The sequence below is a fragment of the Abramis brama genome (assembly GCF_963993115.1).
Source record: "Abramis brama genome assembly, chromosome: 6".
NCBI lineage: Eukaryota > Metazoa > Chordata > Actinopteri > Cypriniformes > Leuciscidae > Abramis > Abramis brama.
In genome coordinates this window covers 30803141-30822321 of record NC_139968.1, presented here as the reverse complement: position 1 = coordinate 30822321, position 19181 = coordinate 30803141, and the positions used below count along the sequence as shown (strand labels likewise).

Sequence of the window (19181 nt, the reverse complement as noted above, 5' to 3'; positions counted from 1 at the left end):
GTAACCAATCGTGTCCAAAGGGGGATTTAAAGCTAATGACGAAATCTCATTTAGAGCTATTTAAATCTTTAAATGCCATTTTCTCAAAACGTGTTTTTTGTCATTCTCCAGTACAAACATCTCAGCCTATGTAGCACCTATGTTCACCAAACTTTCCAGTTATACACTTAGCAGTATTCTGAAGATATTTTCAGAGGGATTTGTTAATAAAACATTCATTTTTTTTAAGGCTATGGACAGTATATTTTAATTTTCTAGGTAATGAAAGCATATATCCTGAAATCCCTCTGAATTTTTTTTTCATCTTGTGTTTAAGTATCATCTTGTGCTTTATCATATGTTCAGGGGCCTCATTTATAAAACTTTGCGTAGGATTTGCGTCAGAAGTGGCGTACGATTGAAACATAGGACGTGCGTACGCACAGAAATATTCGGATTTATAAAACCATGCGCACGCACATCCTACGCAGTTTTCCCTTAATAAATCACAATCAATTCTAAATGTAGCACAGCTTTTGCGGCTTCATGTCACGCCCATAGTTGCCCATAAATAGTCCGTGAAACGCCCACAAGTTAATATTCATCGATTGCGAAATCATGGCAAACACAGAGAGGAAAACCAAGAAACGTAACTTCACTCGCGCAAGCGTGAAGCGCAAGATCAGCCATTGTGCGTCATTACGCATTGTGACGGCATCATGGCATTTTATTACCATCCATTTGATTGCATCTGACAAGCTGCTGATGTGTTATGATGATGAATTGCATAACATGCCATAAAATAGACTAAACATATTTCACTTTTCTTATTGCAAATATGTGTTAATTTGCATTTCTGTTGTAATCTTCATTTGATTTTGTTTGTTTTACACTGCAGATCGATCAAACGGGTATTTGTGTAGGCTGTTAATTGTAAGACTTGCTTTGTGAAGTCTTCATGTTATTTATGAGAGGCAGTATTGCCATTTCTTTTACACAACGGTCTACAGTTTCACACACTTTCACGTGTTTCTTCCATCTGCCGACGGTGTCGCCATTTCTCATTTCAACCGTTTTTGTGCGTTCGCCTGGGTCAGAGTTTGCGTGAAGGACCACACATTTTCCCGTCAAGTTTGCTTTTTATAAATACCAATTATTGCGTAGAGAGCGGCGTACGCCTTCTTTTGTGCGTACGCAACGTTTATAAATGAGGCCCCTGATCTATCTACCGAAAATATATGCAAAATCTTGCATATTTAATGAGATAATGACTCATTTGCATAATTAAACATACAAATTTCAAAAACTTGTAATTATTTTAATATACTTGTTTAAGTAATCAACTAAGCAAGTTTCATGGTGATATCTATTATTTAAAAATTTTACCCTATTTACCTGTAGTGTCTCGCCTTAATGTGTGAAATAACTGCCAATAAAGACGTGTGATCATTATTATACTGAAAACCTTGAGCTACTCACTTTTGACAGTAACAATGAATCTTTGATTTAAGGTTCCTCTGTTGCTGATGGTCTGTAGTTTATAGACTCCAATGTGTTCAGCTGTGATGTTTGTGATGGTCAGAGAACCAGTCTTCATGTCCAGCTTCAGTCTGTCTCTGAATCTCCCATCAGCAACATATGTAGAGATTTCTCTGGTCTCTCCTTTGATTTCAGCTATGAGATTCTCTTGAGGTGCAAACATCCATTGTATCTGATCATCTTTTTGTATTTCAGCATCAGTGTTCAGAGTGACAGACTCTCCCTCCTTTACTGATATGGTCTTATCTTCATCTGTCACAACAGCACATAGAGAAAGAGAAATGAGGAGATTTCTAAAACTGGGGGTTCTCGCCTTCTCTAAAATTGTGTTATTGCTTTAAAAGCTGTAATTCTCACTATTTTAAATAAGTATAACTAATCTTTATTAAGTAGCATTGGTCCTATAACCAAAACTATATTTTGTATCTTTATTATATTTAATTTCTTAAAAATTTCTACCATTACCTGAATGACTTCAGTCCAAACCTGTTTTATTATTTAACAAGCATAAAATATATGAGAATAATGGGCTTTAAGTTCACCGCAGCTTCTCCAACATCCAAAAGATAAATGATCACACTTAGAAGAAATTTCTGGTGTCATAAAATATCACATATTAATTTTCCAAGCATATTCTTGCCAATCTGAAGAATGCGTGATTCTTAATTTTTCTTTCCAATCTCCTTCTGTTATTTTATTCTCTAATACATTTTCCCATGTTATTTTAATATTATGTAAACCCATGCACTTAATTATCTACTCTATTCATTTAACTAACTTTAATCAAAGCACAAAATAGAGTGAATATCATCCAAAGTTTTTACTTTAATATCATCCTTTAAATCCTTATTTGAAGATATTTGTAAAATAGTATTCTAGACAATACATATTTTACCCCTATGTTCTCAAATGTCTCTATCTCATTGTCTTCATACATTTGATAAAATCTTATAAGCAATAAGAATCTCGGGAGTACACTCATTTTAATTTTTTTAAAGAGTTGAAATACTTACATGTTTTACTTGGCTGTTTAGGTATCATTTCTTCCTCGTTCACATCAGTGGCTAGAAACAGGGAAATGAGAAGATTTTAAGTGAGTTTAAAGATGAAGATAATGTTTGGTTCACTACAAGTGCTTTTAATAATAAAGAATTTACATTTTATGTGTTAACATTAGCTTTCATTAATGTGAATTAACAATAAACAATACATGAAAACAATGTATACATGTATATATTGTTAAATGGCCATGTATACATTTTTAATATTAACTAATATTAGCAGTATAAGGATATGTCCACCATACTGTTAAGTATGTTAAGTGTCCAGGTTGCAGCACAAGGTGTATTCAAGTAAATATTTCTTCGTTAATTAAAAAATTAGTACCTAAAAATGTCAATTTTGTCATCATTTACTTGACCTAATGTCATTCCAAACCTGTTTGAATTTGTTCTGTGGGACACAAAAGAAGATTAATCAAAATCTTTCCTTTGGTGTTCCATAGAAAAAATAACAGCATACAGGATCGAAATGACATGTGGGCGAATAAATAATCTGCTATTCATTTAAAGGTGCAGTAAGTGATTTCTGAGAAATATCATTGATATTTGAAATCGACACCCAATCAAAACACTACTATTAAAGTGGGACATAGTTCTTTTTTTAAAGTCGACATTTATGTGATGAAAGTCGTTTTGACTAGTCGCTGATGCTGTCTTTAATGTACTAATAAGCCTGAACCATTAATAAGCGCTGCCCACAAGGCTATTGCTCTAACAGCTTCTTTTTATCTGTTCTTTAGGGTCGTTATATTTCTCACAGATTTCTTCTCATTCTAAATCAGATACAGATAAAGCTGCACAGAAAGATTACATTTATCTAAATGGATTAGTGAGAGCGCGACTGGGTGTGAATTAATTCTCCCTGACAGCGTCTCTCTACTAATTTTGCAGCTGTGGGTTTTAGTTACTATCAAACATATGCTAGAACTTTTCAGTTAAAAAAAAAAAAAAAATTTATTGATAAATCACAGAACAGTGTTGACAATACATTTCTTCACTACTGAATGATTCTGAGCGTGTGCAATCTGCGCGTGATGTGCTATGTGTGTGCGTTACAATGCAGCCTTCTGAAGCAAAGTGATGAGTTTGTGTAAGAACAATATTCATATTTAACATGTTACAAACTGTTACATTCCAAGTGTGTTTGTGTATTTTTCTCTTTCTTTTGTGTTTGTGTTTCTATTCGTTATTCCTAGGTGGTGTTCATTGGTTGCCCATAAGAGATGTGACGTCACGACGTTAAAATCAGAACTGACGTTCCACCAATCCACAGACGTTCTGCTGGTTTAAAAGGCCCAGTCACCAAGAGTGAGGAAGATCAGTGCCAGATCTCAGCCAACTTCCCATGACTTGAATTGTTTGTCGAAACCATGATCATGATCACGTTTACGGCTATTTATGGTTATGTTTTTGTTTTTGCTTATGCAAGGGTTCAGAGATTAACATTCCTTTGGGGGTTTGTTAGTATTGCTGCCGATGGAATGTAGCCTGTGAAAACCCAGACAACTTCCGGCAAATTTAGATTTGCTCTGCAAGTAGCCTGGCAAAGAGCTCATTCAAGCCCATTTCTAATCCGTCGAAATCGTGGCACCAATCAGAAATGTTGAGGCGGGCTTTACACGATGACGATCGCTCTGATTGGTTTTAGGTCTAGCCTATCCAATTGTGCCCAGAGGCATTTGAGCGAAGTCCACTCCGACGTCCATTGGTGAAGCGCACCAACTTTTAAATGCATTATTATATTCAAATTGCAAACACAAGAGGACAGTCTCCATGAAAGACCCACTGGCAGATGAACGTGCTACTACATTTCTCTCCAAAACGGTAGGAAATTAAATTAGATTTAGTAGAGGATTTTAACTGTGACAAGATGATTGACAGGGCAGTTTACGTGACAGGATGCACGCGACAGATCCGTCCGATAAAGATGACGAAGTAGTATGTCCCAAAGCTTGCCTACTTTTTTGCTACACATTCAAAAGTAAATACCTTTTCTTCACAAAAAGAGTACATACTTTTATGGCGTAGTGTAACTTAGACGAATTGGGACGCAGCATATGGCTTTACACGATGACGATCGCTCTGATTGGTTTTAGGTCTATCCAATTGCGCCCAGAGGCATTTGAGTGACGTCCGTTGGTGACGCCCCTTTGGAAATGAGTTATTAATGAAGCTTTGCCAGACCATAACTCAGTTACTACTGAGAATGGTCTGGTTTTAACCAGGCTAGATGGAATGCACTGTTTTAGAGTTAGAACACTAGAAGTGTGTAGTACGTGTGACCTATGCGTGCATGTTCCATCTTTAAAGACCACGGTAGTTAATATTGTTTTCTGTTATTTAGTCAGAGAGTGATCGCCACGCATTGTATTTATTGTTTTTTATTTAGTCAGCGTAGTTTATTTAAGGCGGCGTATACGCTGAAGATTTCGGATTTTGTTTCTGCATTTTTCTTTTGGTAGATAGTTTTAGAGGTTTGGGTAAAATAGTTATGGGAATTATGTTTTTATTATTTCATTTGATTTGGCGACACTCTTGTTTTCTTACTTTACGGTTTCCTTTTACATTTTATAATTTTTCATGGTTTGTAACGTCATTCATACCTTTTCAAATTAAACGTTTTCAACGTTAACTTTGGTATTCCTGGTTGTTTCTGCTACTTGCACACATGGCAACAGTATCTCATGTAAATGTTGCGCAATCATCCTGTTTACATCTTAAACTCATAACACAAAGGAAAATTCTAGCTCCCGGCCAAACGCCTAAAGCGCAACTTATGCTTCAAGTCAGAAGCAGCGAAATGCGTATTCGCATATGTTGCGCTTTAAACTTAAGTGGAATCCGTATGTTCGTTTGACCGGAAGCATTTTACTTTATAGAGTTTTAAATATGGATATTTTTCTTACACAAACTCATCGCTTTGCTTCAGAAGACCCTTTATTAAGGCACTTTTATGATGGATAGATGCACTTTTATGGACTTTAAAACTTGAATTGTATTCGCCTGAAAGAAGAATGTCAAATACAACTAGGATGACTTGAGGGTGAGTAAATCATGGGCTAATTTTCTTTTTTGGGTGAACTATACATTCAACTGTTTGACTACCAATATTTATTATCCTGTTGTGCTTTATATAGGCCATGACCAGCGACTAGTCGAAGTCAAGCTTAAGCGTCATAGCTGTGCATTGGCACACACCTAACTGTTTGTTTGGGCTTTGATTTCAATTTTCAACAGTATTTCTCAGAAATCGCTTGCTTAAAAAATGGCTTATTGCTTAAATATTGATAATTAATACTACTGACCAGATATGATGAGATAAACCAACTCACTTAGTATTAACCGGAAGTATCAAATCATAAAATAACACAAGTGCAGCGCCATCTTCATGGTTTCTGTGTTAAAGTCTGAAAGAATAAGCCAAATGAAGCCACACACAATGAACAGCCACAGCAGTTTAGGGTTTCATATTAAACGTTTCTCAAACTTAGATTTAGTTCTGTGAGCTTCATAAGCAGTAGTACAAACATTACATGGATGTTAACATGCTCTGCCTCTAGAAACACAAACAGGCACAATGAAACAGTCTTAATGTAGGTATGGTTAATTTTGCATTCTATAACAGAAATTCAGTAATTAGTATATTAATATCATGCCACTCAATATTGGACAATCACATGCTTCATTGATTATTGCACTAAACTAATCACAAACAGAACATGTGGTAAAAAGATGTAGAAATGCTGAATATGAAAACTACATTAGAACTCTACTGTCAGACAATAATTAATTTTTCTCGCTGTATCAGGTTTAATACTTACACGTTTGTGATATCTGTTTAGATAACACATCTTCTTGTCAGTCAGCACATAGAAACAGAGAAAATAGGAGATAATATTGAGCAGATGTCAATAACACTGGAGAACTGAGAAGATATGTTGTGATTTTTCATCTTATATCTTCATCATCATCATCACCATCACCATTTTTGAACTCATTTGATAGCTTTATGTGCAGTTTAAGTGGTTATTAAATTGGTAAAAATATTCCACTTTGCTGCAACTTTTAAATATTATACTTCACACTCAAACTTTTGTTGTGATTCACTATAAAAACATGTGACAACCAATGCAATTTACCATGAAAATTACTTATTTTCCTTTTTGACAGAAATGGTTTCTATAAACTATACATACAACCGGCACATCCGGGAACTTAACTGTCAATTTTGTAACCGCCCCTTTTTAGGGGAAAACAAGCCAGACTTCCCATAGACTTCAATACAAAATAGCGGCACAAAACAACGTCCGTAAACAGCCGGCAGACGTGTATAACTTCAGAAATCACTTAGATGAAATATGTCGAGTAATTATATGTCCACACTGCCTTCCATAGAGCGTGAACAATACATTTATAAACTTAATTTGGGCAACTTAAAAACATATCCCGTTTCATTCTACCAGCGTCAAATTGGCCTATCAACCCCACCCAGACCCAGTGGTTTACCCTGACATTTACTCGTACCTCATCGAGTCACCAGGTAGCCAGTGAATGATTTTACTACGGTTTTAAGAAGTAAACATCTTTAAATGTATAATATTGTGTCTTTATATTTAGAGTAGCTACTGAGTGCACTTTTCTGTCCAGCTATACAACTAGCCTGATTTAGCTTTTGATAGCATCATCCGTAATTCATGATATTTCCATAACAGCAAGATATTGATGATGATGGCAGGCAGAGATGGGCATAAATACAAGGAAATGTATTTAAAATAAAATAAAAAATACTGTGTGGAAAAAAATAATTAAATACAAATACATAATAGGGGTAGCCTACTGTGTGAAAAAAAAAATGTTTAAATACAAATTACATGTTTGTAAGGGTTAGTACACGTCCTCAATCCGTTACTGTGTATGGCGCTCGCCGGATTGTTTTCCCCTAAAAGTGGGCGTGAACCTTTTCAGAGACGTTCTATGACGCTACGCCGGTTGTATGTATCGTGGCTGTAGGATGACATTTCTTACTTTTTGGCTGATTTTTTTCTTGAACAATACCTTTAAGTATGGATGATGAACAACTCAAACTAATGACCAGATAAGAGGTGATGGATTCACTGACTCACAAGACATATCAGTGTCATTTACACAACAACACTCTCAATATCATTCTCTTAGTTTTCAAATACATCTGTGAGGCGCTACGCAGTCCAGATAAAATTCAAAATGGCCAAAAAAGACAGCAGGATTATGATTTTAGGCCAACTTTTGCAATCACAATCAAAAGTAGCAGAACTTGTGGTATATAACTATTGACTTTGGAAAATCTCTTGTTGTACGAGTTGTTATACTTACCCAATAAACGGTTTGGAGAACAAATTATGTGGCGATAGTAAAAAACACCAGCAGCTGCAGCAGCAAACACCAGCAGCAGAACAATAACTATTCCTGCTTTAGCACCTGAAGACAGACCTTTAGCATCTGGAGACAGATCTTTATCATCTGGAGACAGAGGTGGTGCTGTAATGATAAAAAGAGACCGTCAGTAACAAACACTAGAAAGATCAGTAGCACTCTATAACCTTAGAGAAGATCTGGTAAGTAGATCTTTATGTTAATGATAGTTAATTAATTGCATGTAAACATTAAAATCAAATATGGAGATTAAAGTTCATATAGTCAGTATTTATCACAGATTTATTTACAGGTGTCAGTAATTTAAGACCATTCAAGCTTGTGGCCCAAGCTCAGCTGTGATAATATTCAGAACAGCATGAGAGTAATATTGTGAACCTAAAATTCTGTAACAATGTCGAACACATTATATATAATATCCGTTGGCTGCACTTGCAGTTTAATTCAGTTTCATCTGTGAAACAAAAATAATTCCTTCTTTTTTAACACTATGCAAGCTGCTGTGGCTATGATCATGGTGAATATATTTTATAGCTATTGAGAAATAAATAAGTTTTAGTTTTATAAAAAGTAAACAATAATATTTATGAATTATTTTTTCTAAAAACCTTAAGACCACATTTTTGTTTGCTTGGTTGAATTTTTTTCAAACGCATCCACAGAATAAAACAAGTTCCTCAGATCAATAGAAGCATTACAGTTCAGTAAAATATGTTTAAAGACAGTTGATTCTTTCTGACAAGATGAACACTGGGGGATTTTCACCTACTTACTTAACTTACTATTTTCACCTGATTTTTTGATTGATGTGTAAATCTGTAATTGTGTGTAAATGACTTGATCTCAGTGATTATTCAAATGAAATGCATGTCTTGTCCCAACATCAAGATTTATTTCAGGTAATTTGTTGTTTAAGCACTGATCCTATTCTGACTGCCATTTATTTTGGCATATGCATTAATTGTTGGTTTTAGATCTGTTGAATGTATAGAGTATTTTACTGGTTCTGTAGATAATGCCACTATTGAAAACAACTTAATAAAAAAATACTAAATGTGTCCTCACCAGAGACCGTAACACTGAATGTCATACGTGGGGTACCAGAGTTGTGGCTGATCTTTACTTTATACAGTCCAGTGTCATTGATTCTTATATTCTTGATGGTCAGAGATCCATTCTGATCCAGCTGCAGTCTGCCTCCAAATATCTCAGTGTGATGGGGATATGAGATCTCAGTTCCATCAGTTTGAGCAATGACTGAACCTGACTCTGCAAACCTCCACTCTATCTGATTAAATCCCTTTATTTTAGTAGGATCAGGGTTTAGAGTGACAGATTCTCCCTCCGTCACTGACGCTGTCTTCAATTCATCTGCATCAACACCAAACACTCCTGCAGAACAAACAGAAACAGTTTCTCAGAAATTAAACTCATATAACACTGCTGCTGATATTAGTGAACAGATTTAACAGATCCTTTAGTCTTGTCTTATAAGCAATGAATTATTCAGCCATAAATGAAGAACAGACAGTCTTTATGCCCAACTAATGAGAAAACACTCTTCATCTACATACAATCTACAGATGTTAGCTGTTTTATACAAAGCTAATTAAAATTATAAATTAAATACATTTAGCTGAGTGAATATGTGCAACTCTTTACATCAATAACTTTAATAGTAGTTAGAGGGAAACATCTGCAAAAAAAAAGTAGTCAGCGTCTGATTGGAGAAACTAGTTAGTGCAAAACAAATCACAATATTTTATATTATATTGGGTTACACTGTAAAAAGGACATTAAAGAATCTTATAATATTATTTATAAGCTTGTTTGATGATGATAAATGGATAATTTTTCATTTTAAAATGTATCACTTTATGTACAAGTTTCTTTTTTAATAGTGAAGCAGACATGAATATCTGACATACAAAACACGACACGTGACACTCACCAAATTAAAAATATATAAAAAAGGTATTACAAAATAGACCAACAACACATACTGCTAAAAGATAACCAAAAAATAAGTTCAGCAGCGCAGATAAAACCAACCAGTAAAAACTACTCCACAGCACAATCTAATCATGCTGCATTGCATGCTGGGTACCTTCACATATGCACTGTAGAAATAAGAGTACGATACTGTTTACAGTAATTTGTGTTACCCACAGTAAAACTAAGCTTTTTATAGAACAATTGTGAACATTATTTGTAAACGTTATATATGATTACTTTGCAGTAATGCAATCGTTAACATAATCGTGAAAACTAATGTATATCCTGGGACCCTGGAATAGACTTTTGTCCACTGTAGTGGACATTATATTTTAGTGAATTTCTTTGACAGGATACATGTCACATGTCACATCCTGGATGTCCTGTAAAGAGTACATACAGGGCTTTTTAGAGACAACAAATGTTTGGAGGTTTCACCATGAAAACTTCTCCATGGTCTTTAAAAATGCCTGACATTAATTTAGTAATCAAATCTAGCACTCTTATGGAACTATGATAACATACTGTAATTATAATTTAAATTGAACAACTTTTCAAACTGTATTAAAACCAACATCTCAGGAAACCGTTATGGGGTTTCAAATTGACTTGCTGTTACAGAACAGGGCATTGATTTCAAAAATGTCAACAGTAGAGGACATCAGGACTTAAATCATGTTTATCAGGCATTTTGGGAGACACAAAAAGTGAATATGGAAATAAATTATACCACTGAATATTCCTATGAAATATTATATATTATTATTAAAAGGTTGCTAATTATTACTCCAATTATTATTTATTACACTTCTTTTTTCATTAAATGTTGCTCCAAGAACACATTAATGTGCAAATTAGATACAGTGTATAGATGCATTGCATTGAATGTGAATATTAATTTATGGCCATTTTACCCACATACTGCATAAAGTAAAATGGTATTTTTAAAACAACTGAGTCCAGGGGCTTATACCATGAAGCCGGTTTAGGCGGCTACCCAGCTATGTTAGAGTTTAGTTTCCGCCAACCCTGGGTTTTAGGTACTATGAAAGTAGCTTGGCTTTAATCCGTGTTCGTCACCATGGTATCTTACGCTGCACGGCTAACCTGCTCCGGGGGAGGTTATGTTCTGGATTCAAGATCTCAGACTGAAGTTTGACCAATCAGCTGTGAGCAAAGTGACACGTCTGATGCGATAAAGTCACTCCACCTGTTTCTGCTCCAAATTAAAGGTCACTACACAGCAAATGATTTTTAAAGACAAAATCGTCTGGCTTATAGTAATGCTAATTTAGAATAATACATTTGTATGATTTAAATATTATTTATGTAATTATTATAGCCTAAAATCAATCACAGGTACAATTTTAGTTCATATATTATTACGCAGAGTTTAAATGAATACATATATAAAGGTCATATAAATACGCTTTAGAATCAATAGATGAAGCTATAAAATTACTAGCCTACATGTTCAGTTCTCTCTATACCTTTATCAACTGTATTTTTGGACATTAAGTTTATAAACTAACTTCACAAATTTTACTTGCACTGATATACAGTAGGGAGACTTTTACTTTTAGTTGTCCTCTTATAGACAGCTATTTTCTTCTTGCTATGTAAATTTGTTTAAATTCTTAATATTTTAATTATTTGATTTAATATGTGAATCGCGCTGCTTCTCTCGCGAGAAATGAATCGCAGTTTCACTATTTCTCAGCCTGTGATTGGTTGTTCGCTACTGATGTCACATCTAAACTCAGGATCAAAGCCTGAGTTGACGATCAGCATCATGGTACCAACAAAGCCTGGTTGGATTGGTTTGGTTTTGTCAACTCGAAACTAATCCTGCAACCCTGAGTTTGTTCAACTACCATCATGGTACAGGCCCCTGGTGTCCACTACAGAGGATATAGCATATATGAAAAAAAAATTAAAAAAAAAAAAATTATATAAATATATATTAAAAAATATATATATACACCATTTGTTTCTTATGCTCTAAACAAAAAAAAATCGCGCTATTTCTCTGCACAATCCTTGCGTGACAAACACTTATTTGGCCACAATTGTTATTATTATGATAAAAGAAACGTTAAAGTATCACACAGACATACCTTTGCTATTACCAGAAAAAAAACTAACACTGACTTGTTTTGACCAATGCATTACTGGCACTAACCCAGCGTCACCAATTAGCCTAAGCAATACAAAACGAATGGGCCGCCGATGTACGAGTTTTATGGGCCGTTAAGCCAAAAAAAATAATAATAATAATAAAAAATTATGAGATGTATCGGCCCAAAAAGCACGTCGACCCACCGGGCATTTGCCCAGTATGCCAGATTACCAGTCCGACTGTCCAGGCATGGTTGCCACCCCTTATAGTCCACATGCCAAACTATAAATAACGTTATAATTCCGCCACTGAAACACTCAAATACGTCTAACGTTACGTCAAAGTAAAAACTGAAATTAAGTCATACACTTACCGCACAGTAGTAATAAAAACAAAACGGGATTTAAAGTGCTCTTCATACTGTTGTAGCTTCCAGATCCAAAATCTGATTTCGATGGAAGTTAATAAATAATCCACGTAGTGTTATCACCCACCAGACTGACAGCGACGACTGTTAACAAAACCCACTAAACCGAGAGATTTTAAAACCGAATGTGACTTTCTATTGAATCAATTAATGATTTGCAACGAAAGAAAAACCGCAAGTTATCACATTCACAGACACTGGAGTCTTCCTCTTCTTCTTCTTCTTCTAATGGAGTTTTATGGCCGTTGCAAAACAACTTTTTGTGCATTACCGCCACCAACTGGACTGGAGTGTGAAGCACTAATAAGCGTGTAGATAATGTTCTTTGGGGTTTCTCTCTCATTCTTGATTTCCATTTGAATTTCATTTGAATAAGTCAATTATTGGCATTGGAAATATCCACGGTGGTATACTGGATATTATAACAGTTGGGCTAACATCACAATCTGCAATACTTCTTGTGCTTCCCTGTGAACACTCCATCCCAAGCTTTTAATATTTTTGTTCCCATGCTCCCAGCATTCTTCTATCACTCCCTTTACTGGATGACTCTCTTTATGACCTTTTATATTAACCCAATAAGTCAGTCTTATTTTATGCCTACGAAGCTTTAAAGGAGCTTCACCAACTTCTACCTGTAAATATACAATGGGAGATGTTCTGAACGCACCACAGCATTCTTCTTAAAGCTTGATTTTGTATTTCTTCAATCTTTTTAAGTATAGTTTCGGTTGCAAATCCGTAAATTATACTTCCATAATCCAAACTTGATCTGATTAATATAATATTCTTTTCAACGAAAATCTACAAGTTCCCATTCAACCCCTGATAAACATCTTAAAATATTTACTCCTATTTTAGATTTTTTATTTTTTTTACATTTGCATGTATAGCGAGGTTATACACCGAGATATTTGACACTGAAACTTGCTCCAGATCCATGCAGGAGTTTTCTTCTTCTTCTTTGTAACGGCGGATCGCAAAGTTATACCGCCCTCTGCTGTTTCTTCTTCTTCTGTTGTTTATATGGCGGTTGGCAAACCAACTGTAAGGTGCATTTTCTGCAACCTACTGAAATGAGTATGGAGCAGTAGCCTACTTGCTTTCCTTTAGTGACTGAACTAACTTTTATCATTCTCTATTATATGCTGTACATTCCAGCAATGTATCCACATTTATCACAATTACCAGTTTCATGTTTCCTTATTTTATATAAATTTTGATTTAATTTTGTATAATCTTGTCATTATCACATCCTTTTTAATGTTATCAACAGTTCTTCTTTCCACCCCCATATTTCTGTATAGGCCTACTATACTGATGCCTTCCTCATACTTCATAGTGCCATATCCTCTGCAGCCTCTTTTTCACTTCAGTTCCCATCAACCCCTTCATTTCCTGTTTACTCATCTGCACTCTGATGTTGATCTCAGGATCCTTAACAACGTCTTTGCCAGTTTATCATTCGCCTTTACTCCGACATGAACTGGAAGGGCTGGAACCCACAAAAAACTCACTCTTACACCTAAGTGTTTTATGCCCTATCATTTCTGTTATGTTTCACATAAAATATCTTGTCTTGCTGAGGATGTTCCACTTGCTAAACTTTCCAGAGCTGATTGTGATTCTGTACATCTGCTGTTTGCATAGACCAAAGACTTAAATTTCTCTGTTTTTCAAAGGTATTAAATATAGAAAATAAAAACATAGGTAAAAAGAAAAGAACTTAAAAAAAGAAAAACTACTTAAATATAAAAGTATGCTGTAACAATGACACCTTATAATAAAGTGTAGCCAGAATGTGCCAGGTCTGAGGTCAAATTTGCTAGGTTAACATCACATCTTACTAATATACTAATAGATACACATATTAATAAGCCCATAGCATAAAGAGGAAGTCAAACCAATCTTAAAATATCTCATGGGAGGAAGTCTGCAGTATCTAAGAGTCCATGTGAGAGGGCGTACAGACTCTGAAAGGTGAAGCACACTGAGCACTTCAACTCAGACTGACATCTCTCTCATCTTTAGCTCTTCTGACGGTAGAATTGAAGTCTTTCGTTATTTGAAACGGTTCTGACGTTCAAACTGCTGAAGAAAATGATTCACCCGATTTTCCTCCATTTGTGCCTGTGGTGTTTAGTTGGTAAGTTATACTTGTTTTATGATGCACAGTGTACTATTCAAATCAGTCAGAATAGATTTTGCATTTGCTGTTAATGTCATAAATTATGATGACTATAAATCAACCAATCTGATTCACAACAAAATAAATCTTTACCTTCATCTTACTTGTAAGAAAATGTGAACTTATTTCAATTATGCATTCAATAGTGTCAAATGTTTGTGTTGCACTATTTAAAAAAATAATAAATAAATAAATATATATATATATATATATATATATATATATATATATATATATATATATATATATATATATATATATAATTAGTTTGAAGCAATCATTTCTGTTTGTTTGGCAGGTGTGTTTGGCGTTGCAGATGAAGTGAAGACAGTGTCAGGGATGGAGGGAGAATCTGTCACCATACAGCCTAATGTTACTAAAATACAGAAATATGATCAGATAAGATGGAATTTTGGACATAAAGACATTCTCATTGCTCAAATCAATAGACAGGACAATAAAACGACATTTTATAATGATAGTGCTGATGGGAGATTCAGAGGCAGACTGGAACTGGATCAGACTGGATCTCTGACCATCACAAACATCAGAACCACGGACTCTGGACTTTATCAAGTCAAAACCACCAGATCAGAGACGCCACTCAACATATTCAATCTTATTGTCTGTGGTGAGTATACCAGCTGGATTATTCGATATATAGGATATACCCAGGCAGCAACACAGTTTTGGCCCAGATCCGGCCCACATTTGGTACGTGTCGAATTCACATGCAGATGTGGGTCGGATATGTTGCTGCCTGGGTAAATATAGCTATCTTAATCACACTCACTAAGACTGTTGACATTTTATTTTTGGGCCTAAACATGTGTGTGGCTGAATTTAAGTCTCTCCTTAAAGGAGAACTCGGCAACTCTAGCGAACTCTAGTCACTTCTTCGCTGATTTTCCCTTTTGTTGTCGCATGTTTTCCCCACGAGCTCCCCCTACAGCTGTGGTGGGGCGTATATTTCACAACACGGTCGTAAAAAACTCACTTGCGGCGGCCTCCTCCCCCTCTCTACCGCTGCTCATGTGCGTTTGTTATGATCGGAGCAAGCCAACTGTATCGTGTGGAGCTATGTCTGCCGAGGTGGGTAATCTAGTAATACATCATACATGCGTGTGTGTTTATGTCGAATTGCCGTAAAGCAATTCGTGTTTCGCGCTCGTTCTCGTTCTCATTCTCGCTTCTCACGAGACTACCAATTTCTATCTTGCCGGGTCGGTAGTCCCCAAGTTGCAAGGTTGGTTTTCCGCCTGGGAACGCTGGGGGGAGCGGGGAAAGTCACCAATATCACCAGAACAGGTTGTTTAACCATCCAAATGATTTCTAGACAGTTTTATTAAGTTAAAAAAGTTACCAAGTTCTCCTTTAAATTCACTGTCATGTTTTGACAAACTCAGTTGTCACTGGATTGCGATAGGAGCTTCATTTCCATAAAGTTAAACTTTTCACGACTTTCTCTCTGTCCTATTTATATTGTGCCGAACAGTTTTTTTAAGAAAAAGTGTAGTTACACCAAGCTTACACTGATAGCATCCAGCAACTTTCTGCAAATAATTTGCAGGAAATAAATAGGCCTACAGCTGTGAAGCTCAGGTATGACGTCTGTCATGAGCATTGAAAAATGCAGATGATGATCGAGCTTCCTCTGGTTTTAGTGCGTAAATCATATTCTATACAAAATGGATGAATTGCAGTTGTTAGATATATGCTAAATATTACTGTTTGGTTGTAATTTACAGAGCCCCTAAACTTGGAACATGGTGATGGAAAAAAAAATTAGATGGGAGGAAAAATTGTCATAACTTTTTGCAAATTTTCTTGGAGGTATGTAAAAGTTTTGTGAGGGAGCACAACGAATGCAAAAGCAATGCATTCGTCTTCCAATGTCATATTTTTTCCATCACGATGTCCATTTAGGGATTCCATAGTAATTAGACTGTCTGTGTTCACATGTTGTTGTTTTTTTCACACTGTCTTTACATTGGTCATTCAAAAAAAACAAGGCTTGCACCTTTCCACTTAATTGTGTGTATATATGACGATGTTGGACCCGTACTGAAAAAATCCCAGTCAATCTGTTCAGGTACACAGAGATCTTCTGAGCTGATCTATGGTCATTTATATAACCAGGCTCAGTCGGGGGCCAGCTCTCCTCTAGCCAAGGAACGAACACGTGTCATTATGATTCAGGCTGCATCACAAGTCAGAATTCAGATCGGGATTGGTAGCATTCAAATATTCATCCAGTTCCTTTTGCTTGAAGATCGATTCATCACACCAGTGGAGCCGAAGCTGGCCCTATAGGGTCTGTTGTAGGGGATTATACAGTAGACCCAAGGACCAGATATGATGAGTGAAGAACTGGAGTCAGAAGTGCAGTCAACTGAAGACATTTTTTTACTGAAGATAGTTTGTAGTTTCATCAGGCAGAAGTCAGCTTCAAGACTCACAAGGAGTTTGTAGGCCGCTCTACATATATTCACATTTCTACAACAGTTATACCTTACACCTACATTGTTAATTCAGATTGAAGGATTCTGATTGGCTAAGAAATAGATAAACATAGAAATTGTACACACATGGATTTGTATGCAGGTGCATATCCACACTGATTATCAGGCTGACCCTCAGTTAGATATATGTTTTAACACATGTTAGGTGCCTTTCTCAAAAACATGGAGAGCACATTCTATTAAACTGACATGTAATTCTACAAATCTCATATGCTTAAAGAAGTCATTCAAATTGTTTATGTAGAAGGAAAAATATTGATTAATACCTTGATTATATTCACTTAATAGATATACATTGAAGCAGCAGTGGATTCCAGAATCCAGCCCTCAACTGTACAGAGGACTTGTCTGATTATGTCGATGAGGCCCTCACAGGGAATTCTCTTGTAGACAGGATCTCTTGTTTTGGTCGTGTCTAGGTGTAGGTCCAGCATCTGATCTAGATAGGGATCTGACTACGGTAACCTCAGGATAGACAGAGAGACTAATATCCATGTGGATGCCATTCTTCTTAAGATGTAACAAGTACATTGGGTGTTACGGGAAGTGTTCACGGTTCTGATTGATCTAATTTATGCAACCTAACAATCTTTTAACAAATGGGCATTACAGAAATCTGATAATGTGTTATGTGTATGCCAGTGTTGACAGAACCGGCTAATACTGTGTTTCAAACATGAATCTATGTTTTCTAATGTTGCTCTTTTCTTCTCTCTTAAGAATGTCGCTGTTTTAACAGTAAAGCTGTGACCCGATTGGCTCTCTCATCTCTGGTGGGCGTGGTTGCGGTGGTCGTTCTGATTTATTAATACAGAACCAGAAATCTTCCACGGCTGAAGACTGTGAAGAACGCAGCAACAAACACTGATCAACCAGATGAAGATGACCGTGAATGTCTGATGCCATTATATGACAAGAACTCCTTTGAGTAACTATCATTTCAAAGATTCTTTATTTTTTTCAAAAGCAAACAAAACTTTTTATGCTGTTTGTTTCACAGTCTAAAATCTCTCCATATGTGGTGATGTTTTAGTATAAACAGACAGACATTAAAGGGTGCAAAGCACATAACCGCAACAGCATTAATTTCACTTCTACCTATTTGCAGGTGCTTTATGCACATTATTTGAAAGTGGTAAGGAAAGTTCCACAATTAAATATCAAGCTCACTGTATTACATACACTTATGCTGATCCTAACAGAACTGCATTTTTTCATAGGTGATTATGACATGTTCCTGCCTGCAGACAGGTGTTTTATGACCCCATTCCCTGACCCAAACCAGTTACAATGCACGACTTATATGTCGTGTCTCAGCAAGCAGATTAATTCCACATTTAGCTTAATGTTTACTATCAATTAAAGGGACAGTTCACCCAAAAATAAAATTTCTTTCATTAATTACTCACCCTCATGTCGTTCCCAGAAAGGTAGTAAAGACATCGTTAAAATAGTCCATGTGACTCCATTGGTTGAACATTAATGATTGTAGCGACCCCAAAAATAATGACTTTATTTAACAATCTCTTCTCTTCTGTGTCATTCTCCAACACTGCTGACGTAGTGTAAATGTGTTGCATGTGTCGTGGTGCTCACGTGACTAGCGTTGGCCAATAGTGAGCCGGCGTTTGAACCCAGAGATTCTACGTCAACAGCGTTTGAGAATGACGTGGAAGAGAAGAGATTGTTGAATAAAGTCGTTATTTTTAGGGTCGCTTCATAATATTAAGGTTGAACCACTGGAGTCACATGGACTATTTTAAGAATGTCTTTACTACCTTTCAACGCCTTGAAAGTTGTAATGACGTTGCTGCAATGACTGGTTCAGAAACTTCTCGGATTTCATCAAAAATATTCTAATTTGTGTTCTGAAGATGAACGAAGGTCTTACAGGTTTGGAACGTCATAAGGGTGAGTAATTAATCACACAATTTTCATT

At 35.8% G+C, this 19181-nt stretch overlaps 3 protein-coding genes and 1 long non-coding RNA gene across 4 annotated transcripts in view; 3 read left to right on the top strand and 1 right to left on the bottom strand.

Annotated features, from left to right (window-relative positions):
• LOC311085752 (uncharacterized protein) overlaps positions 1 to 19181 on the top strand; it is a 333708-nt gene that overhangs the window by 233207 nt on the left and 81320 nt on the right. The window lies entirely within an intron of this gene.
• Positions 1 to 19181, top strand: part of LOC311085787 (uncharacterized protein) — a 219676-nt gene that overhangs the window by 135658 nt on the left and 64837 nt on the right. The window lies entirely within an intron of this gene.
• Positions 1 to 19181, bottom strand: part of LOC311085740 (uncharacterized protein) — a 294139-nt gene that overhangs the window by 225803 nt on the left and 49155 nt on the right. Inside the window, exon 8 of the mRNA XM_084118337.1 lies at positions 1459 to 1770. Coding sequence (XP_083974463.1) covers positions 1459 to 1770 — 312 coding nt within the window. The remainder of the gene's footprint in view (positions 1 to 1458; positions 1771 to 19181) is intronic.
• LOC311084116 lies at positions 14504 to 18723 on the top strand. Its single transcript, XR_014606439.1, has 3 exons — positions 14504 to 14678; positions 15019 to 15351; positions 17963 to 18723. It is a non-coding gene; the product is annotated as an uncharacterized lncRNA (long non-coding RNA).